The sequence below is a fragment of the Centroberyx gerrardi genome, chromosome 6 (genome assembly GCF_048128805.1).
Source record: "Centroberyx gerrardi isolate f3 chromosome 6, fCenGer3.hap1.cur.20231027, whole genome shotgun sequence".
In the NCBI taxonomy this organism is placed as follows: Eukaryota; Metazoa; Chordata; class Actinopteri; order Beryciformes; family Berycidae; genus Centroberyx; species Centroberyx gerrardi.
In genome coordinates this window covers 34,260,212-34,283,677 of record NC_136002.1, presented here as the reverse complement: position 1 = coordinate 34,283,677, position 23,466 = coordinate 34,260,212, and the positions used below count along the sequence as shown (strand labels likewise).

The 23,466-nt window shown below is 44.9% G+C and overlaps 1 protein-coding gene across 1 annotated transcript in view; it reads left to right on the top strand.

The window, feature by feature from the left end:
- The window catches only part of LOC139918641 (scavenger receptor cysteine-rich type 1 protein M160-like), a 38,558-nt gene that overhangs the window by 1,053 nt on the left and 14,039 nt on the right, over positions 1-23,466 (top strand). Inside the window, exons 2-8 of the mRNA XM_078283961.1 lie at positions 2,074-2,370; positions 3,714-4,019; positions 4,115-4,417; positions 6,714-7,019; positions 7,115-7,417; positions 15,281-15,586; positions 15,682-15,978. Coding sequence (XP_078140087.1) covers positions 2,074-2,370; positions 3,714-4,019; positions 4,115-4,417; positions 6,714-7,019; positions 7,115-7,417; positions 15,281-15,586; positions 15,682-15,978 — 2,118 coding nt within the window. The remainder of the gene's footprint in view (positions 1-2,073; positions 2,371-3,713; positions 4,020-4,114; positions 4,418-6,713; positions 7,020-7,114; positions 7,418-15,280; positions 15,587-15,681; positions 15,979-23,466) is intronic.

Genomic DNA, 23,466 nt, shown 5'->3' with positions numbered 1-23,466 from the left:
AGACAGGCTGGTTCAGACTCCTGACTGACTGGATATGGATCACATATTGATGCTGTTCATGTTGCTCTGCAGCTCAGGTAGGACTCTGATTTAATGATGATGTGTGAAAGGCTCTGAGGCAGATATCTGGGAGAACCAGGCTGCAATGGAAGATCTGTGGAAGTTAAACTGCTCCAACTACACTGTTAGAGAGAGAGAGAGAGAGAGAGAGAGAGAGAGAGAGTATGTGAGTGTGTATGTGCGCACACAACCAGTGGTGTGCAGACTCTCTAAGGGGCAAAAAATGAAAAAGGGGCACCTCTTCCACCCGCACCGACCTGAAGCCACCTGGGTTTGGGGGGCATAAGGGCACGCTGATATAGCCCCCCAGCTGGGTTGGAGTGAATATAAGTTTAGGCTGAATTAGGTCACACACACACACACACACACTCACACACACTCACACACACCTTACGCAAGAGTCTGTCTTTCAGTGGCATGGACACTTTCTGAGAAGGCACTTTTTAATTTTTTCTTCGTGTTGTTAGGGCCGGCCTCATATATGACTTTATATAGTCTAATAAATACACAAAGACAAATGTATTTCTTTGGAGTTTCTCTGCACTCCATTTGATGCACAAACCAAACCCCCCTCCTCTCCAGGTTAACCCTAACACATCACATACACACCAGTGGTTCAAATAACTGGGATGATTAATTAAAACGAAACTTGGATACAAACTCTTACTCTACGATTAATGTTTTATTTATGATTCAGAACTCACAATTAAATCAATTGTCATTTTCTATCTGTGGTAATGTCTTGGTCAAGAGAGTTACTGATTAAAAGACTCTACTTAATGTCAAAGTATGGGACCCAAGTATTGCTGTTATTGCAAGTTTTACTATTACCACAAGTGATGTTAAAGGAATAACCTGAGTGTGTCTGGTGACCTTTGACCTGCACAGTGTGAGAAAAACCAACAGAAATATGACTTTCACAAGCTCCAATAAATGGAGATGTTGAGCAGAGAAGCAGGTGTGTTAACCATGTTACTGTGATTATACCTTATAATCAGATAAAGGCTTTTACATGATGATGTCAATAATCACAGTGTTGCTTTAATCGGTTAAGATTGAATTATTAATGCGCATGTAAACAAACTTATTGCCACAACATCGTAATTTAGTTAGCTGAGGAGTGTGTGTTTGAGTTTTCTATTGTTGTGTGTTGTGTTATTGTGTAGTGTGTGTTTGGTGTTGTGTGTTTCCCTGCTGACTGCTGTAGTGACACCTGAGTTTCCCTCTGGATTTACTTCAGTATATTTCATCTCATCATCTATATTTCGCTAGTCAAATTATGGACATGTGATTTACAGTGACCTTTACAACTGAGTTCAGTCCATAATCTCTGTGCATTGTAATTGAGATGGTTTAGTTTTCAAACCTCAGAGCTGCTGGAAAATCCTCCAGTACTCCTTGAGTGTTCAGTCTGTCCACGGCTCTGGTTTAAGTTCAAGTTCATTTATTTCTAAAACCTTTAATCACAAGCCTGTCTCAAAGGACTTTACAGAGAAAGATTTAACAATCAATCATGCAACAGAATGATGTAACACAAACTTAAGGAAGCAGAACAAAGCACAAAACACACAATAGCAAGTTATATCAAGACACAGCAAGTCCACCTATTCTACATATCCTAACCTACCCAGCACCACCAGCCTTAGACCCTCGAAACATACAAGGAAAAACTCCTAAGAAAACCTTATCAGGGAAAACTGTCAGAAACCTCGGGCGGGCCGAGTCCCAGAGGGACGGCTGAGCGTGGGACAGCTGCCGGGACAAACCTGGACTGGACAGTGACATGGACAATGATGACATGAGAGAACAAATCATCAAGTCATTATACTCATTTATTTTCTGTTTTTTCTCCTCAGGACTCCAGGCTGAAGAAAAACACAATTCAACAGGTAAATAGAGGAAACAGAAATGGAGAATTAAAAAAAGAGAAGCAGCTGTTTTGATTTGGTTTGATCTTTTTCAAATCAAAGTAACTTTACTTCTTTTACTAATTACTCTCTTGTCTCTGTTCAGAGTCTGATGATGTCAGGATGGTGGGAGGAGCCAGCCGCTGTGCTGGTGGACTGGAGGTGAAACAACATGGAGACTGGAGACCAGTGGATGACTCTGACTGGAACCTGAAGTCAGCAGCTGTAGTGTGTAGACAGCTGGACTGTGGCTCTGCTGTTTCAACAGGAAAGAGATGGGCTCCCTCATCAAGACCTGTATGGAGGATCAGTTCTTCCTGTCTTCAGTCTGGGTCTACAGTGATGGAGTGTGTATCAACAGAGTCTGACTCTTCCTCTTCCAGCCTGCAGATCACCTGCTCAGGTAACACCATCAATGACATCAACTATGACAGTAATGTTTCCAGTCTCTTCCTTCCTCTGTCACAGTCCACCCAGTTTGAATTGGTATTTATTTTCCTGAGAACGTGATTTTTTCTGAAAGATCATGATTTTAGTCTTTTCCAGAGTGATGGATAGAGCCCAGTTCCTACAGTGGTTCTCCAGCAGGGTCAGGCTGTGATCAGTCCTTGTTGGTGTGGAGAGAGATCAGCAGGTCGTCTGCATACAGGAGACGTTTCATTTCTCTCCCTGCAGCATTACTCCAGGAGACGTTCTGCTCTAGAGTTCTAGCTAATTCATTCATATAGATATTAAATAATGTTGGGCTAAGATTGCAACCTTGTCGTACTCCCCTAGCTTGTTTGAAGTGTTGTGTTCTCTTTTCGTTAACTTTGACACAACATTTGTTTTGGTTCTACGTCTCCTTAATGATGTGGTAGACCTTTCCCCCGACTCCACTCTGAAGCAGGTTCAGGAAGAGGCCGTCGTGCCGCACAGAGTCAAAGGCTTTCTTAAAGTCAATGAAGCAGCCAAATATTTTGCCTTTGTTGGTTTAGTGGACATGACTTTGGATTAATGTGTGGAGTGTAGAAACATGATCGGTTGTTCTGTGCTTGGGGAGGAATCCAATTTGACAATTTGACAGAATTGTGTTTTCTTTTAGGTGGGTCAGTATTCTGGCATTGATAATGCTGCAGAACAACTTCCTTTATAAGGGAGTGGACGGTGTAAATGTGGTCTGTTGTCCTTTGTTTAGGTATGAAACCAATTTGACTTGGACTCATAACACTGTGCTCCTTAAGGAAGGTCTGCATTCTGCTATTTATTATGCTGCAAAAAAGCTTCCCAAGGTTACTAGTGACACATATACCACGGTAATTACTTGAATCATGTGTCTCCACTTTTGAATATAGGGCTTATAATACCTGTATTCCAGATCTCAGGAAAGTGACCAGAACTGAGCACCAGATTAAACGCTTTAAGTATAGCTGCCTGCAGTTTAGAGCTGCTGTGCTTCAGCATCTCTGTACAGATGTTGTCTGCTCCTTCCCACTCCTCAGGGTTTGGATTCCCTCTTTCAACTCATTTATTGTAGCAGGGCTGTCTAATGGGTTTTGATGGTCTTTAATTGTGTTTTCTAAATTTTCCAAATTGTCTTTCAAGTTAGTTGGACATGTAGAGTTTTTTTGTCATGCAGAAGTTTTTTATATTGTTTAACAGCCATATGATATTTCAAGCGCCCATCCTGATCCACCTCTCTCTCTCTCTCTCTCTCTCTCTCTCTCTCTCTCTCCTCTCTCTCTCTCTCTCTCTCTCTCTCTCCAGAGTCTGTGAGGCTGGTGGATGGGACTAGTCTGTGCTCAGGCAGACTGGAGGTGAAGTCTAAGCAGTTCTGGTCCTCAGTGTGTGAAGCTGACTTTGACCAGCAGGATGCAGAGGTGGTCTGTAGGGAGCTTGGCTGTGGGGCTCCTTCAGTCCTCCAGGGGGCGCTCTATGGAGAAGTGGAGGCTCCGATGTGGACCGAAGAGTTCCAGTGTGAAGGCAGTGAGTCCGTTCTCCTGGACTGTGGAAGCTCAGGCTCAGCTAGAAACACCTGCTCACCTGGCAAAGCTGTTGGACTCACCTGCTCAGGTAGAAGAGGAGCTGCAGCTTGGATTTGGCTTCTTTTCTGTTCTAATCAAAGTGACTTTACTTCTTTTACTAATTACTCTCTTGTCTCTGTTCAGAGCCTGATGATGTCAGGTTGGTGGGAGGAGCCAGCCGCTGTGGTGGTGGACTGGAGGTGAAACAACATGGAGACTGGAGACCAGTGGTTGTCTGGTTCTCTTACTGGAGCCTGAAGTCAGCAGCTGTAGTGTGTAGACAGCTGGACTGTGGCTCTGCTGTTTCAACAGGAAAGAGAAATGATTCCTCATCAAGATCTGTACGGAGGATCGATCCTTCCTGTCTTCAGTCTGGGTCTACACTGAGGGAGTGTGTATCAACAGAGTCTGTCTCTTCCTCTTCCAGCCTGCAGATCACCTGTTCAGGTAACACCATCAATGACATCAACTATGACAGTAATGTTTCCAGTGTCTTCCTTCCTCTGTCACAGTGACAGTCAGTGGTTTACATTGGACTGAACTGTAAAGTTATCCAGGACAATGGCATCCTAAAGGGAAGAGAAGTGGGCTTGTTGCTGGAAGCTCACTGGTTCAAATCCCCCTCTTTTACTGTGGTGCCCTTCAGCAAGGCAGCTCCCCCCTAACTGCTATAGTGGAGCTGTTAACATAATAATGTATTACGTTAGTCAAGGCAGCAGTTTGTCTCTGAGCTTTTTAATGTATTTTGGAAAACAATGGGAGTCTATGAGTTCAAACCTGCAGTAGAACAGACAGTAGGAGCTTCAGCAGCTCCCACTTTTCTTCTCTACTTTTCTATTTTTCTCTATATTTTAGCTACTTTTTAGCTCTTTTTGCACTACTTTTGCACTATTTAACTTTTAGAACGTTCTAGCTCTATGGTTAGTGCCAGTAGTAAGTGATTTATCTGTTAAGTCTTAGCTGGACAGCAGATGGACAGACAGTGCTTCTCTATACGCGAGAGGCGCTCCTTGCGTTCAGGCTAAAGCAGCCGCTCCACCGGCAGAAATACCAGCGGAGCTAAGGAGACATCGTCGGGGAATGAGAGTTGATATTTCAGAATTAATTTACGCCTTTCCTAAAATGGAAATGGAAAATGGCCGCCGTGTGAATATGGTGAATTGCACAGGGATACCTCGGGAATATATCCATGGAACTATCCGAATTGCATTTATTATTTGCATTTATTTGCATCATTTGCACTATCTCTACTGTATCTATTGTTGTAAATTATGTTCATTAGCTTTATTCTATGTTAGTAGCTATTTCCTTTATTTATTTATTACCTTGTACTTGACATTTACTTCTTTGGCATTGTCCATCAATTGCTGCGATGGCACCTGCATTTCCCCAAGGGGATCAATAAAGTGCTATCTGATCTTCTTCTTCTCTCTCCCTCTCTCTCTCTCTCTCTCAAAATTTCAATTCAAGTTGGCTTTATTGGCATTACAAGAATAAGTTATGTGTTGCCAAAGCATTCAGTGTGATAACTACATATAATACAGTCATAATAGTAATATTTACAAACCATTTCTCTCATCACGTGACAAGCACAGACAAATAGCAGCAAGCCCAGCAGATTTCTCCTCTTCTTCAAGTACAGAGGGGAGAGAAATCGGATATCAAAATTTGTGAATTTATTGAAATAGAATTATTTTATATTTGCATATTTGGGACATTCAAATAAGAAATATATCTCTGTTTCTGTCTTGTTTAAAACACATTGTTTACAGCCTCTGAACTTGTGGCATCCATGATTTGTTCTGCCTGCCTCTTTCTATCTCAAGATTATGATCCGATAATTTGAGTTTGGACAGATTTCTTCTTTCTTTAAAATTCTTGATTTTAAGATAGCTTGCCAATTGAAACTTTTGATTTAGTAGTGAGTAGCACTTCAGCTTGCTTTGATTTTTTGGATTTTATATCTCCAGTGTGTCTCTCTTTCAATGTGGTGTTAAGCTGTTTTATTTTTGATAGTGAGTTTTTTGTAGATAGGGGCAGAGACTGTGTATCACAAGTAAGCTGGTGAACCAGTAGACCAAGAGGATCTTTGTCTTTCTTGATATGATTGTACATCAAGGCTTTGTATTTCATGGAGTTTTGGTCAGCCTGCTTCTGTTGATGCCAGTATTTCATAGTATACGGAAGAGTCCTAGTTCTGCTTTGCTTGCATTACTTGGTGAGTTTCAGAGGACTCCCAGGATATACGATACGAGAAACGAGAAATCGTTTTGAAATTTTTCCACCTCACTTTTTTCCCACTTTGTGAAGTGTGGGTCAGTTCCCCAGACTTCACTCCCATATAGTAGAATTGGTGTCAATATTGAGTTGTAAATCTTGAGCCAGATTCTTATAGGCATTTTATGCTTTTCAAATTTGTTTTTTACTGAATAAAAATCCCTTCTAGGTTTTTCACACAATGCCTTTGTGGTCAAGGAAAAACTTCTTGATGCACTGATTTCCAGTCCAAGGTAGTTATATGATGCACTGTGTTTTGGCATAGTTCCTTGATATAAAGACTGATATTTGTTTGCCTGGGCTCTAGCTTTTTCTGGAAAATCATAACAGAAGTTTTTTCAGAATTGATGGTAAACCCCCATCTCTCTCTTTCTCTCTCTCTCTCTCTCTCTCCCTCTCTCTCTCTCCCTCTCTCTCTCTCTCTCTCTCTCTCTCTCTCTCTCTCTCTCTCTCTCTCTCTCTCCAGAGTCTGTGAGGCTGGTGGATGGGACTAGTCTGTGCTCAGGCAGACTGGAGGTGAAGTCTAAGCAGTTCTGGTCCTCAGTGTGTGAAGCTGACTTTGACCAGCAGGATGCAGAGGTGGTCTGTAGGGAGCTTGGCTGTGGGGCTCCTTCGGTCCTCCAGGGGGCGCTCTATGGAGAAGTGGAGGCTCCAATGTGGACCGAAGAGTTCCAGTGTGAAGGCAGTGAGTCCGTTCTCCTGGACTGTGGAAGCTCAGGCTCAGCTAGAAACACCTGCTCACCTGGCAAAGCTGTTGGACTCACCTGCTCAGGTAGAAGAGGAGCTGCAGCTTGGATTTGGCTTCATTTCTGTTCTCATCAAAATGACTTTACTTCTTTTACTAATTACTCTCTTGTCTCTGTTCAGAGTCTGATGATGTCAGGTTGGTGGGAGGAGCCAGCCGCTGTGCTGGTGGACTGGAGATGAAACACCAGGGAGACTGGAGACCAGTGGATGACCGGTTCTCTGACTGGAACCTGAAGCCAGCAGCTGTAGTGTGTAGACAGCTGGACTGTGGCTCTGCTGTTTCAACAGGAAAGAGAAATGATTCCTCATCAAGATCTGTATGGAGGATCAGTCCTTCCTGTCTTCAGTCTGGGTCTACACTGAGGGAGTGTGTACTAACAGAGTCTGACTCTTCCTCTTCCAGCCTGCAGATCACCTGTTCAGGTAACACCATCAATGACATCAACTATGACAGTAATGTTTCCAGTCTCTTCCTTCCTCTGTCACAGTGACAGTCAGTGGTTTACATTGGACTGAACTGTAAAGTTATCCAGGACAATGGCATCCTAAAGGGAAGAGAAGTGGGCTTGTTGCTGGAAGCTCACTGGTTCAAATCCCCCTCTTTTACTGTGGTGCCCTTCAGCAAGGCAGCTCCCCCCTAACTGCTATAGTGGAGCTGTTAACATAATAATGTATTACGTTAGTCAAGACAGCAGTTTGTCTCTGAGCTTTTTAATGTATTTTGGAAAACAATGGGAGTCTATGAGTTCAAACCTGCAGTAGAACAGACAGTAGGAGCTTCTGACTGTGGAAATACATCAGAGGATTTAGACTTTTCATGGGAGATAATGGAGAGAGGAAAAAATATTCTGGTATTATCCTTTCAACAAATAAGAACTGAATCTAGATCAATACTGCAACTTGACTGTCTCTCTCTCTCTCTCTCTCTCTCTCTCTCTCTCTCTCTCTCTCTCTCTCTCTCTCTCTCTCTCTCTCTCTGAGTGGATGGTGAGTGAGTGAACAAAGTGCTGAGTTGCAGTGTGCACTTCGCCGTGAGTGAGTTTCTATCTTTTGGGGTTTTTTTCTATTCGTTTTTTGTTCAGTTTATTTCTTTAATCTTGGTTTACTGAGTGTTGAGCATTGGCGATTTTAGACTCTTTTTAGGGGTGCTCAAGCACACCTAAATTTCATCTCAGCACCCCTAAAAAAGGAAGTCTTGATTTGTAAAGATCAACAGATCATTGGTTTTATGCCCTGACAACTGTCATTTACATTTTCAAATTCTTCTTTAAAAAGATGGTATGAAGTGTGATATAACTGCCATATTTTTTTTTTTTTTTTTAATGTACCACACTAAGGCCATATGGTCAAGTTTTTCCATTTAAAAAAACACAACTTTCCCTTTAATTTGGTCCCAAATACATGGGCTGCGGTCGAATAGTCAAAAAAATACGTCCTAACTCCTCTTCCTAACCACTTTTCCTTGACCTCGTTGGAAAACGTCATGAGGTCAAGGAAAGATGTGATGGAGAATTCATAAGGACTTAGGAAAAGACAACCGCGGTGCTAAGAGAATCCGACTGCACTTACACTAGGCTGCGTAATTATGCGACGGCGGATGTTAATGACGTGGGTCTGCCGTGTGAAACTACAATGTTCTGAAGATGGACTACTAAAAGCATCTTAGATACTTCGCCCCGTGCGTTCTTACCGTGTTGTTTCATGCAGGCTATATAAACGTGGACAACCCGGTGAAAAATATTGCTTCATCACCAAGGTTGGAATTGAAATAAAAAAGGAATATAGGCTACCAGTCACAAAAGTGAAACAACATGGTTGTCACATTGAGAATGGTTGCTCACGCTCAGCCTCCTGTCCGCTCATATTTATCGACATGAATCCCAATTAGTATGATTGTATGAAAATTATTGTTAAATTCATGCAAGATAGGCATAACTTGTTAGGCCTACAAATCTACTACTGTACATATCATCATTCTTAAGTTTCAAACATGTTAAATTAAAAACATCATCTGGCTAAAAACGTCTCATATCCCTTTTTCTTGAAAGACAGACTTCTGTGTTATGGTTAATATGCTGATTATGATCTGATTATAAGCCTATGCAGATAATAGCTTAAGAACCACCACACAACTCAGTAAACACCTTGAAATGTTGACTTGATTGTGCTTTGAAGTTGTTATGGCTGATACAGGCCTTTATTAAGGCAAGGGTTTCAGCATCTGTGACTGAAGTCAAATTAATTAATGATATTCCTACAGGCTGGCAATACAACAACGCTCAGAATGAAGAAATAACTGATGCAAACTGAGCATAGGTTACGCTACAACGTTAACTTCACTTTGATCATTTTACAGCAGCAGCGTAACGTTCATAGTTCTCCTCTATGGGTTTAACATGTTGTTGACAGTTCAAAACATATAAGCATATTAGCAAGTTATGGCATAAGATGGAAAATGCTTAATAAGCAACGGTAACTTGCTTGATGATCTGCGTCCCTTGTCGGTCATGATCGTTTGTTTTCGTGAACGGCCGAATGGTGCGTCATTGCTGCCGCAAAGAATTGTGGGACGGCATTATCTCCTTTCCTTTCGTAAAGGATGGTCCAGTGTATCCTATGCTAAAGGAGCTAAGTAAGGAAGCATTGAAGCACCTTTCCTTAGCATGTAGAGAATTCGAACAGCTCTTATCATGGCTGCCACTTAGGTACTTCCAGGTCATTTCACTCAGTTAGGAACCTTCCTAAGCAAAAAAGACAATTCGACCGCAGCCATGGCAAGTCGATTCAGGGCGTCTCCTTACTTCAGTCAGTGTCAACAAGTATGACAACAAAACAGATCCTTCCTATCTTGGCTAACGATAAGCTTTCAAAATCAATACAAATCCTCCAGCGCTTCAGCCCACACAGTAATAAGGTCAGACAGTAATAGTCGCCAAACAAACATGGAAAAAGTCACCAAACTTATATGGATAAAAGTCGCTGCGACCCGGCCAGTCCTCCTACCGACTCTTCGACGCACCGCCTCCCGGAAAACAGCGTCCGTCTCCGGCGGGGAGAGCAGGCAGGTCCCGCTGTTTAGTGAAGGTGATCTTGTGTCTTGTTTTATCGAACAAGAACAACCGATTTCCATCAAAAGACTTCAACTCGAAATCGAACGCTCATTTCGATCGATTTTCGATTTAGAATCGAAATCGTGACACCCCTAATACATATACATCTAGTAGCATAACTGTACAACTTTAACTGAAAAGTAGTAAGGATGCCTGTGCACAGTTGCTTGTAATCAGGTGCTGGTTGGTTGCAGAAACAGTTCATAGAAAGAAATTATCAAACAGCACACTGTGAGGCTTTGCTGAAAATGCAATCATATCTTTATTTTTCTTAAAGCTTTTGCAAATATAAAAGGAGCGTTTTGCTCAAGAAACGCATTGTTCACTCCATTCATATTTGCAAAAGCTGCCATATTTTTTTTTTTTTTTTTAATGTACCACACTAAGGCCATATGGTCAAGTTTTTCCATTTAAAAAAACACAACTTTCCCTTTAATTTGGTCCCAAATACATGGGCTGCGGTCGAATAGTCAAAAAAATACTTACTACTAATACATACTACTAAGAATGCATGACAGCAAAGTATGAAGTGCACACACTGAACGCTCACCACAGCAAGGTTCCTCTGTGCATTCCTTCTGGCTCAGTGCTTTCCTTTCAGCCCTTCTCCTTTTCCTCTCCAGCCTAACACAAAAAATAAAACAGAGCCAGAGAGACTGCTCTCCATCACAACAATTTACAGCAGTGACAGCCACACAGATAAGACTTCAGTTTTTGGTATGGTCATTTATCTTATCAGATGGTCAAGCCTAGTTGGTTACAGCACGAACCTAATGACACTCACCTCTCCAGTTTAGCCCCAGGTCTTTTGCTCTGACTTGCTGTATGGAAATACTGATGGGACAAAGTCTGGGTTTTCAGGGTCAGTGGAAGCCTCTCCTAGAAGAAAGTCGGTGACTTGTAAGATTGTAAACCATAAAATAAGCCTTAAAGGGTAACTTTGGTATTTTTCAACCTGGACCCTATTTTCCCATCTTTTTGTGTCTAAGTAACTAAAGGGGACAATGATTTTTGAAATTGGTCCAGTATTGAGCGAGATCGCTTCAGCCGGCAGCCGCGAAACGAGCTGCAATGTAATCCGACCGGGCAAATGTGAACCGTCAATGTACGTCCACTAAAAGTTCTTGTTTTTGCCACTGACAGGCTCAGATTGTTATTATAAGTGTCTGACAACATTATGGAAAGGACCCTACAGAGAAATGAAACGTTTTTCTTTACCTTTCGCTTGATCCGGTCTGTGTGTAACTTCCTGCAACAACTCAACTCTCGCGAGACTTGAGCGAGAGTTGAGTTGTTGCAGGAAGTTACACACAGACCGCATGTAAGAGCATGAAGTTGTGGCATGCTGTCACTCAGTCCCTTGGCTCGGAGAATGGTGAGTAGATCACTTGGACTTTTCCCCTGAAAATCTGACATGCTGTACATCACCCTCAGTTCAGTTCTGAGCCTAGTCAGATCAAAGTGTGCTCCATAGCTTTCATCTAGGCTCCTCAGTGCGTTTTCAGGGAAGGACTGCTTGTACTGCATAAACAGTTGTGGATCGAGCAATGCCACGAACAACAGTCTTTTATGATCCTCGCTCGAACCGTTTGGTTATTTGCGAGAGGATGCTTTCGACCACAGTTTTGTGCACCTCTCTGTAGTGAGTGCGGGCATCCCCTCTTCTCCCTCGAGATGCGCTTGGCTGTCCCGCGGCCTCCACCGTTTCCTCAAAGACGCTGTCGAATTTTGCTCGCTCACTTTCAATGTTCTGCCGAATATCTTCAATTCTAGACAGACAGAACTGGACATTCAGGCTCTTGTTTTGGAGAATTCCGAAAAGCACGTTGACAAAATCAAAAATCCCTTTGAAAGTAAGAAGCGGAAAACAAAAGTCAAAACTTTTAAGCTGTGCACTCTGGCCTGTTGCGCAATGGATGGAGTCAGCGTCAAAGTCGCCGGGATGGTCTGTAATGTGTTGGAACAGTTCCAACAGCTCTGCCCTTTTCTCACATACCGTGCCCACTAACCTGGAGCTGAAGTTCCATCTTGTTGGAGCAACGCGTGGCAGTCTTCTCTCACACAACTCGTCCAGTAACTTAGTGCGTTTGGGGGAGCGCGAAAAAAAATGCAGCCAGTCCTCCCAGATGTGCAAAGATCTTGCACTCTTTTATTTTGGCTGCCCCCTGCGACATTACAAGATTTAGCGTGTGTGCATAACAATGCACAAACAGCGCCTGGGGGATTGATTCTTTAATAAGAGCCTGCACACCGTTAATCCCAGATGCCATAACGGTAGCTCCATCGTAGCACTGACCTACTACTTTTGATTTGCATTCATAGCTGTCTAAAAAGTTAAGGATTGCTGGAGCTAGGTCGTGCGTACGTTTGTTCTCAGTTACATCCTCAAATTTCAAAAATCTGTCCTTGACACTTTCATCACTCACGTACCTGAGGACAAGTGACATTTGTGCAGCATTGCTGACATCTGTGCTCTCGTCGACCATGATTGCGACGTACTTGGCTTTGCTTATCTGCTCTTTGATTGTGTCATTCAGTACATCAGCAACCGCACTGATGAGCTCGTTCTGAATTTTACCAGATGTGCCGGTAAAAGTCTCTCTCCTCCTCTGCTCATCCAGCTGTAAGTCCACTCTTGTGTCCCCAAAAGTCTTTAACTGAACCATAGACATTAGATGTCGATCAGAGCTCTGGTGTTTGTTGGCTGCCTTGGTTAAGGTGTTCAGACTGCCAAAACCAGTAGTATTCCATGGCCAGCAAAATAGTTTATTTTTTTCGGCACTTGCCGTTAGCCAGCCATAGCAGTCATAGCTTCAGTAAAGTGCCTCACGAAGCCCTTGCCTGCCTGCGTGAGCCCTTTGAGCTTAGGTCTTGGTCTCTCCCTTTCAGATATTTCTTTTTTGTCTTGAAAACTTCGCCTGGAAAATGGAATCCGAAGCAAATCAGCCACAATGTCAATTTCTTCGTTAGCCGCCATTCTTCTTGTTTCCCAACAGTCGCAGGCTAGCATTACGTGCCCCACGGCACAAAGAAATACCTACGCTTATTGGTTGATAATGATGACATCACCTGGGGCCTGCTAGCAGGCCCTAGGGGTGTCCCAATCACCACAAATCAAATTAACCAATCAAATTAACCAATTGTGGCGGACTCTATAGACATTATTCAGGTTCGACCACGTCGACCACGTCAACATGGACCTGGTGGGCCCCCTTCCCCCCTCCCACAGTTTCACTTACCTCCTCACCATGGTGGACAGGACCACTCGATGGCCGGAAGCCGTCCCGCTGTCGTTGACGACGTCCACCGAGGTGGCTCGGGCGTTCATCGGGTCCTGGGTCGCCAGTTTCAGCACCCCATCTGACCTCTCCTCTGACCGAGGCCCACAGTTTACGTCCGAGCTCTGGAACGCAGTCGCAGAGGGCCTGGGGGTGAAGCTCCACCGCACCACTGCATACCACCCACAGGCCAACGGGTTGTGCGAGCGGTTTCATCGCTCCATGAAGGCCGCTCTTCGGGCCAGCCTCAAGGGCAGCAGCTGGGTCGACAGGCTCCCGTGGGTCATGCTGGGCCTCAGGACCGCCCCTAAAGAGGACCTCCAGTCCTCATCTGCCGAACTGGTTTACGGCCAGCCGCTGCGGGTCCCAGGGGATTTCGTCCCTAATACCACGGCTCCCTGGTCTGCAGCCCGCCAACGGGCCACGCTCCGGGACAACGCCAGTGTTTTCGCACCGGTCCCCACTTTGCATCACGGCCTCCCACGGTCTCACATCCCCGCAAGTCTGCAGTCAGCAGGGTACGTTTTCATCCGCCACAACGCCCACCGTGGGCCCCTGCAACCTCCCTACGACGGCCCGTTCCACGTCCTGGAGGCCGGGGACAAGCACTTCGTGGTGGACGTCGGCGGCAGGCTAACAAAGTGTTTTTTTCAAAGCGGTTGAGCGGTTGTCATTGTTTATTACCGGAGAGTTTTCCCTACCTGTAGCTGCCTGTTCTGCCGGCGCTGTGGCCAATCAGAACAGAGGGTCGTTAATATTAATGAGCCTTAAAGACACGGCGACAGAAACAGCCTGTTCTTGGTAAGGCTCAGAGAGATGCTGGAAAATGAACGTGGAGAAATGGATTGAGAGTTTTTGTTTTTGGTTCATGACACCACACACACAGCTTTGAATGGACCTCAAGACACAAAATAAACACTGGACAGTGGAGAATATGGACCTTTAATAGTAGTCCTGCAAGTACGGTTTTAGATGAAGCAAAAGGTAAAGTCCGTTGTAAAATGTTGGTGAAAACACTAAATAAAGATAAACTAAATGGTCATACCGACACTCCCTAGAAAACCATAGGTTTAAGTGATGATGTAAAACCAGCATGGAGAGCTTTGTATAAGCCTCCTCTAACAAAGAAAAATGAAAAATGCAGATTTACAGTGGAGAATAATACATGGCATTGTGGCTGTTAACGCTTTTATTTCTGTCATAAATTCCAATGTAGAAGACAAATGTCCTTTTTGTGATCAAAGAGAAACGGTTTTCTATTGTTTTTTAGTGTAAACATCTGACATCACTGTTAATTTTATTGGAAAACAGTTTTAGGTTGTTTGGAGAGTTTTTCTCAAAACAAGTGTTTATCTTTTGTTTTAAATACAGTCGTCAGTTTAAACTAAAATGTCAGCTGTGTTAGGACAGGCAAAAATGGCTATTTATGTTAGCAGAAAGAGGAAAGCTGAAGAGTCCTTAGATGTTGTCACAGTTGTATTTATAAAGATGTTGAAAGCCAGAGTGATGGTTGATTTTAACTATTACAGTGTGATGAAGGATCTGGAGGCTGGGGTTATGAGGAGGTGTTGTGTTCTGTAATGGAGGAGGAGCTTCTATTTGGACATGTGCTGATGTAAAGGAATGATTTTGTATATATTGTCAAAATGGTGTATTATGCTTTTTCTTATATAAGTATAATTCTTGTTAAATAAAAATCTTTTAAAAATCAAAAAATCTCTATCTCCCCCCCCCCTCTCTCTGTCTGTCTGTCTGTCTGTCTGTCTGTCTCTCTCTCTCTCTCTCTCTCTCCCTCTCTCTCTCTCTCTCTCCCCCCCTCTCTCTCTCTCTCTCTCCCTCTCACTCTCTGTCTCTCTCTCTCTCTCTCTCTCTCTCTCTCTCTCTCTCTCTCTCTCCAGAGTCTGTGAGGCTGGTGGATGGGACTAGTCTGTGCTCAGGCAGACTGGAGGTGAAGTCTAAGCAGTTCTGGTCCTCAGTGTGTGAAGCTGACTTTGACCAGCAGGATGCAGAGGTGGTCTGTAGGGAGCTTGGCTGTGGGGCTCCTTCGGTCCTCCAGGGGGCGCTCTATGGAGAAGTGGAGGCTCCGATGTGGACCGAAGAGTTCCAGTGTGAAGGCAGTGAGTCCGTTCTCCTGGACTGTGGAAGCTCAGGCTCAGCTAGAAACACCTGCTCACCTGGCAAAGCTGTTGGACTCACCTGCTCAGGTAGAAGAGGAGCTGCAGCTTGGATTTGGTTTCATTTCTGTTCTAATCAAAGTGACTTTACTTCTTTTACTAATTACTCTCTTGTCTCTGTTCAGAGTCTGATGATGTCAGGTTGGTGGGAGGAGCCAGCCGCTGTGCTGGTGAACTGGAGGTGAAACAACATGGAGACTGGAAACCAGTGGATGACTCGCCGTGGGACCTGAAGTCAGCAGCTGTAGTGTGTAGACAGCTGGACTGTGGCTCTGCTGTTTCAACAGGAAGGAGAGAGGATCCCTCACCAAGATCTGTACGGAGGATCGATCCTTCCTGTCTTCAGTCTGGGTCTACACTGAGGGAGTGTGTATCAACAGAGTCTGTCTCTTCCTCTTCCAGCCTGCAGATCACCTGCTCAGGTAACACCATCAATGACATCAACTATGACAGTAATGTTTCCAGTGTCTTCCTTCCTCTGTCACAGTGACAGTCAGTGGTTTACATTGGACTGAACTGTAAAGTTATCCAGGACAATGGCATCCTAAAGGGAAGAGAAGTGGGCTTGTTGCTGGAAGCTCACTGGTTCAAATCCCCCTCTTTTACTGTGGTGCCCTTCAGCAAGGCAGCTCCCCCCTAACTGCTATAGTGGAGCTGTTAACATAATAATGTATTACGTTAGTCAAGGCAGCAGTTTGTCTCTGAGCTTTTTAATGTATTTTGGAAAACAATGGGAGTCTATGAGTTCAAACCTGCAGTAGAACAGACAGTAGGAGCTTCTGACTGTGGAAATACATCAGAGGATTTAGACTTTTCATGAGAGATAATGGAGAGAGGAAAAAATATTCTGGTATTATCCTTTCAACAAATAAGAACTGAATCTAGATCAATACTGCAACTTGACTCTCTCTCTCTTTCTGTGTGTGTCTCTCTCTCTCTCTCTTTTTTTTTTTTTAGTAGTGGCGCCATCGTTGTGGGTGGCAGTCTGTCACAGCAGCTCCCACTTTTCTTCTCTACTTTTCTATTTTTCTCTATATTTTAGCTACTTTTTCACTCTTTTTGCACTACTTTTGCACTATTTAACTTTTAGAACGTTCTAGCTCTATGGTTAGTGCCAGTAGTAAGTGATTTATCTGTTAAGTTTTAGCTGGACAGCAGATGGACAGACAGTGGAGACATCGTCAGGTAATGAGAGCCGGTGTGAGGGTGAGGAATAAGAGAGAGAGGAATAGGAGATTTAAACTTTGCCTTCCATCGGTCGTCATGGGGAACGGAGACGGACGAACCCTCAGCCCTGGTGAGCAGTCAACGTCAGTACCAGGAGAGCAGTGTGTTGTGTTTAACGGAGACATGGCTGAATGGAAATATACCGGACTGTTCCGTCGAACTAGCCGGCTTCACGCTAGTACGGGCGGACAGGGAGAAACAAAGCGGTAAGAAGAAAGGAGGAGGTCTGGCCGTCTTTGTTAACTCCAGGTGGTGTAACCCAGGACACATTACTGTGAAGGCACGCATCTGTACTCCAGATATCAAACTGTTGGCTATTAGTGTGAGGCCATACTATCTGCCTCGAGAGTTTTCACACGCCATTGTTGTGGTTGTTTACGTCCCACCATCGGCAGTGGCGGCGCGCGCAAGTGATGTCATCCACTACCGTCGCGGGTTGACAAATCACTTCATGACAATCAGTGGGGATTTTAACTATGTCCCTTTCTCCAGAACCCTGACCGACTTCACACAGTATGTGACCTGCAAAACAAGGGAGAACAAGACCCTGGACCTGCTGTATGCTAATGTGAAGGAGGCATACAGCTCCACTGCCCTCCCCCCTCAGCAGATCAGATCACAACCTGATACATCTTGTACCAACGTACAAGCCTGTTGTCAGGCAGCAGTCCGCCACCACCAGGACTGTGTTGGTGTGGTCTGAGGAGGCTGAGGAGGCCCTTCAGGATTGTTTCCAGACCACGGACTGGGAGCTGTTCAAGGAGGACTACGGGGAGGACATCAAGGGTCTCTCCCACTGTATCACGGACTACATCCGCTTCTGTGAGAGCAGCATCATCTCCTCCCAGAGGGTGCGCTGCTTTCCAAACAACAAGCTGTGGATTACAAAGGACATTAAAGCCCTTTTCACTCTCTACACCTCAGACTTCCGCTTCAACTCTGGATCGTTCCACCTACAGAAGTTCTCTGATGACTCCTCCATTGTCGGCTGCATCACGGAGGACAATGAGGAGGAATACAGAGAGCTGGTAGAGAGCTTTGTAGGTTGGTGTGACAACAACCACCTCCAGCTCTACGTCATGAAGACCAAGGAGCTGGTGGTGGACTTCAGAAGGATCAGGAAGCCGTCACCATCCAGGAGGAGGAGGTAGAGATGGTGAACACCTATCGGTTCCTAGGAGTGCAGCTCAACAACAAACTGGACTGGTCGGACACTGAGGCTCTACAGGAAAGGACAGAGCAGGCTGTACTTCCTGAGGAGACTCAGGTCCTTTAACGTGTGCAACAGGCTGCTGCAGATGTTCTACCAGTCTGAAACAGCCAGTCTCTTCTCTGCTGTGGTGTGCTGGGAGGCGGCATCAAGGCAGGGGAAGCCAACAGACTGAACAACATATATATATATATATATATACATATATACAGTATATTAGGGGTGTCACGATTTCGATTCTAAATCGAAAATCGATCGAAATGAGCGTTCGATTTCGACCTTCGAAATCACAAGCAGGTTCGGGATTCTCCCAGTATTTTTTTTCTCTCCACCCCTGCCTGCTTGCACGCGTCTGAAGAAAAAAACAACATTTCAGTGACGACACAGCGTAGCTGCTAGAGAGCGCCCATTGTATATTTCACTATAGCGCCCAACAGCGCACGTCATTTTTAAATCTACTCTTTTCTAGTAGCTTTGCTAACTGAGCTCCAGTTAAGGCGGTGCAGAGTTCCAGCCGTGGGATGGAATGCAAGCGTTTGGGTGCCACCTGAGAACGCACCACAATGAATGACAGGTGAGCCTGACCCTTGCTGTCAATTGTTCTCAGGTACGCCACTGATCCATAGGCTTGCTCAGATGCGTCACAGAAAATGTGGACCTCTCGAGTGAAGCTAGGCTGGTCTACCTCAGATGGCAGGTAGGCGCGGGGCATGGTGACCTTAGGGAGGAGCTGTAGCTCTGCTTCCCAGTCTGACCTAACTTACAGAAGGTCCTGGGGAAGTTGCAGGTCATCCCAGTCGTGCCATTTGTCCCATAGCAGCTGGACTAAAGTCTTAGCTTGAGTGGTATAGGGTAGCAGGTATCCAAGGGGATCATACTGGGTAGCTAAGACCTTATAGATGTTCCATAGGATTAGAACCCGACGTTTGTACCCAAGCTTGTCCGCCTGCCAATTCCAGCTGAGCCCCAGAGTGGACTCAAGAGGATCAGTTTCATCCTGGGCTAGCCATAGTTCCAGGCTGTCTGACCGGGCCTCTTTGGGAAGATGACTAACAACACTGGGCACATTCCTGGCCCATTGGCGTAGCTCAAACCCAGCTGAGGACAGGATCTCCTGCAGCTTATCCACATGTAGTCTAGCTTCCTCCAGTGTGTGTGTAGGATCTGTAGACAGAAGACACAACATAAAAGCATTTCTCAATTGAGAACCTGACATCATCACCTGACTGACTGTGGTCAGCAACATGGCGCTGCAGAGTGTAAGTCACGCAGCATGGGCTACAAGTGGTGCCAAAGGGTAGTACTTGCCACTACCCTTCTCATCCATCTTGAAGTCATGCCACAAGAACCGCAATAGGGAGCGATCTTTGGGGAGCAGGCGGACCTGATGAAACATCCCCTTGATGTCTCCACTTATGGCAACTGGATGCTCACCGAACCGTAAGAGTACCCCCAGTAAGGATGCTCCAAGGGTCGGACCAGGCAGGAGGCATTGGTTCAAGTTCTGACCGTGGTACTGGTGGGAACAGTTGAACACAATACATTTCTTCCCACTGTGGCTCACCATGGGGGTGGGGGATGTACCACAATTCTCCTTCCATGAGCACCTCCTGGCTAACTTCCTTAACAGCCCCAGCCTTGACCAGCTTCTCTATCTCGGCTCTATATGCTGCAGCTCGTTCTGGGTCTTTGGAAAGACGTCTCTCCGTGCTCCTCAACATAGTCATGACAGATTCCTTTGGTGCTTGAAGGCATGGCATGTCTCTCCGACAGAGAAGGGGCGTGGCCTATTGGTGAACTCCATCGACTTCTGTGTGAATGGTCTTGGCCTTGAGCAGATCAAGAGCCTCCTGTTCTTGCCTTGACCATGTCACCTCCTTCTCACTCCTGTATGGAAGTGTGTGCACTTGCCAGAGCCTTTCAACATGTTTGAATAGCTCTGATGTCTGAGAATGGACTGTCATTATCAGACTCTGCTGTGACTGAAGGAGCTGTCCCATAAGTCTCGCTGGGCCTTGGAGTGTCCACCCCACTCTCGTATGGATGGCGGCAGGACCACCTGGAGGGCCAAGTCGGACAGGCTCAATTGGGGTAACAAGATGGGGCTGATCAGACCCAATGACCACAAGCGGTCTGGCACTCTTAAGGGGTTGGATTGGCAGACCACTCAGGTGCCTGTATTTCCTCTGGAAGCTAGCCATGGGGTTAGTGTGATCGGTCTGTCCAAGGCGCTCAGCAGTGAAAGCCCCTTGGATCATATAACTGGTCTGCAGTACACTGACTTAGAAAGTGCTCTGCATTGTCACAAAATGGGCAATAGGACCTAGATTTACCTTTCGTCTTTTTACTGGTGCTCTCTGTGCCAGTTGTGGCCCCAATCCCTTTAATATCTTCAGCCCCATGAAGGACAGTCACAGCTGAGTGCCCTTGGTGACGATCTGGTTTGGCAATCTGCCTGTCTCTAGCTCCCTTTGCTGATGACTGTCCATCAAAGTCCTGGCACCATGACTCATAGTGGAGCCAGTCAGAGAGATCATGCAGAGTGTAGGTGTTTCCTGGCTGGCGATACATGCTATGACGGAAGTCAGAACGCTGTTCTGGCGGCAATTTGCTCAGTAGCCGTGCAACATGCGATCCATACCGTAATTTGATGTCTCCGTCAGGTCCCAGTGTCTTTAGGAGGCCCACTAAAGCCTGGACTTGCAAACCTGCAATATCTCCACGCCGCACATCTGGAGAATCCATGGCGCTTGCTATCTTCTTGAGGGCGAGGTGATATCGCTGTGCGTCTACCAGAATCTGATATTTGAAGAGTTTTGTTCCATCAGAACAGCAGCAGGTTCTCTAACACAAGCTTTAGCCTAGTAAACTCACTTGGGTCTCAATGGCTGAAGTTTAGTATTGTGGGTCTTGGGCCTCTGTATGTCTGCTCTGACACCACTGGATGGCCGAAGTGAGGCTGGACAACAGGTGGAGGCTGTAACTCTGGATTCCCGGTAAGGTGTGATGGGGTTACTGGAGCAAAAGCTGGTGGCCTCTGGCTAGCTTGCAGTAGAGGTCTGTAGGCAGTATATTGACTGGGCCTCCTAGCAGTTGGAGGTTGTAATGGAGGGCCTGTAGGCACCTGAAACATGCCGGTCATGGATGGATGAGATGGGTACTGCTGCTCACAGGTGTCATCATCCAGCTGTCGACACCTTCTCAGAGGGGAAGGAGAATGGGTAGGGGAGCAGTCAACCAGCAGCTTCAATGTGGCTTGGTGTAAACTGGAAACAAGCCCTCTTTTAGCCCTAGCCTCCTCATCTGCTGATCCACTTTCCACATTATTGGTTGGCTCTGGGTTGGTTCCTCCTCAGCTGTGGCCTCTGACCATGGTGGAGGCTCTGGCCACTCCTCTTCCTCTTCTTTTTGTTCTGCCTTGACACTGTACTGTGTGGGAATAAGGGAGGGAAACTTAGGCTTGGGGGATGGTAAAGGGACCATACAGCTGGAAGAAGGGGTGTCACAAGGGGTAGTGACGTGCGACTTCAGTTGCTGGGCTGCATACACAAGTTCTCTAACCTCAGCACAGACCTCGCGGAGCTCCTTTAGATCAGCACGCTTGGCTTGATGTGATGCTAGCAACTTAGCTTTCTCGCTTTGGAACGCTCCAAGCTCCTCTTGGAAAACTGCTGTTTGTTCTTGTTTCCTACTGTGCAAATGGGAGTGATCTGTATGTCTACCAGTATGCTCATTCTCTCTGTAAAGGTGTGGGGTTAGCTGTTGTGCTTCACACTGAGCAGCATCCCACTGGGCTTGATGACTGGTGAAGCGGGCATATGGTGAGTGGAGGGGTGTCATCCAGGCACATCCCTCCCTTTCATTGGACCACTCCTCATTGAGGCTGTAGGTGGGTTGAACCCTAGGAGGCAAGAGTCCTTGTCTATAACCTGCATAGCTGACGTCATAATCTTCAAGACGGGCTGGCGGGTGAATCTTTTTTTTTTTTTTATTTAACTGTGTGACAAACAATAACAGGTGGACATTAGACAAAGTAACAGAGACATTAAGACGATATAACTAACAGAGGGCAAGTGAGGTAGAATAAAGAGGGGTGGCGGGAGCAACACACCAGGTAGACAACAAACAAGACAGAGAAGAGAAAATAAATAAATAATAATAATAATAATAATAATAAGGAGAAGAAGAGGAAGAAGAAAGGAAATAATAATAATAATAATAATAATAATAATAATAAAGAAGAATAAGTAAAATAAATACATAAAATAAATTATTAATAAAAATAATAATAATGATAATAGTAACAGTGATAATAAAAGTCTGGTTGTAGTCTGGGAGTCTTTGGAAGAGGTTAGGAGCGGATGGGTGGGGAGTGGGGAGGGTGGGGAGAGGGTTGGAGATGTGAAGGTAATGGAGGGCGGGTGTGGGTGAGTAGGTCACCCTAGATGCTGTGGCTGCAGTGGGAGGGGCCAACTCCAGGCCCCGCACGCACAGAGTGCCGCCGCAGGGCGAGCACAGAGCGCACGGCCGCTAGGTCCAGAGGCCGGAGGGGCCATGGACCAGGGGCCAGGATTGTATATTTTTTTATTTTTATTTTTTTATTTTAAATTCCTCAATTAGAGGTGAGGGCTTGTTTATTTCATATTGTGATTAGTGCCAGTGTTGGTGTCTTATTCCACCATGGGCAGCTCCCAGACCCTTCAGGAGGGAGCCTGCCCACCGCAGAACATCCTACTGTTTCCAAATAATTAAAAAAATAATAATAATAAATAAGATTTATTTAATTTAAAAAATATATATATATATGTAAAGCCCGCCCCCGCACTGCAGAGCGTCCACCTGCATTGGGCCTCCCATGCAGAGCGAGGCCTGAAGCGACGCCACCCACCAAACCACAGCATCCACAGGGACTCACTTTACAAGTGAGTGTTTATGTGTGTGTGCATGAGTAAAGAATGAAAAGAGAAAGTTTGACAACTAAGAAATAATAATAAATAATATTTAACTAATAATAATAATAATAAAACAATACAAAATAAAATAAAATAGTAATAATAATAATAATAATAATAATAATAATAATAATAACAATAATAAAGGAAAAGGGGGCCGGGGAGCAAGTAATATTAGAAATGATAACATTTTTGTGATAGTGGTGCTGCTGATGCTGATAATAATAATAATAATAATAATAACAATAATAATAATAATAGCAGCGGTAATAACAATAATAATAACAACACATAATATTAATAATAACAATAATAATGATAATGACAACGATATTGATGAGGTGGTACTGAGGATTTGTAAGGAGAGGGCAGTAAGAAACAGAAAAAAAATGTATAAGAATAATAATAATTGTTCCAACTTTGGAGTGTGAGTGATTGTGTGTGTGAGAGAGAGAGAGAGAGAGAGAGAGAGTCTATGTGTCTATATGTATGCTTGTATGTATGTGTTTGATTAATAATTC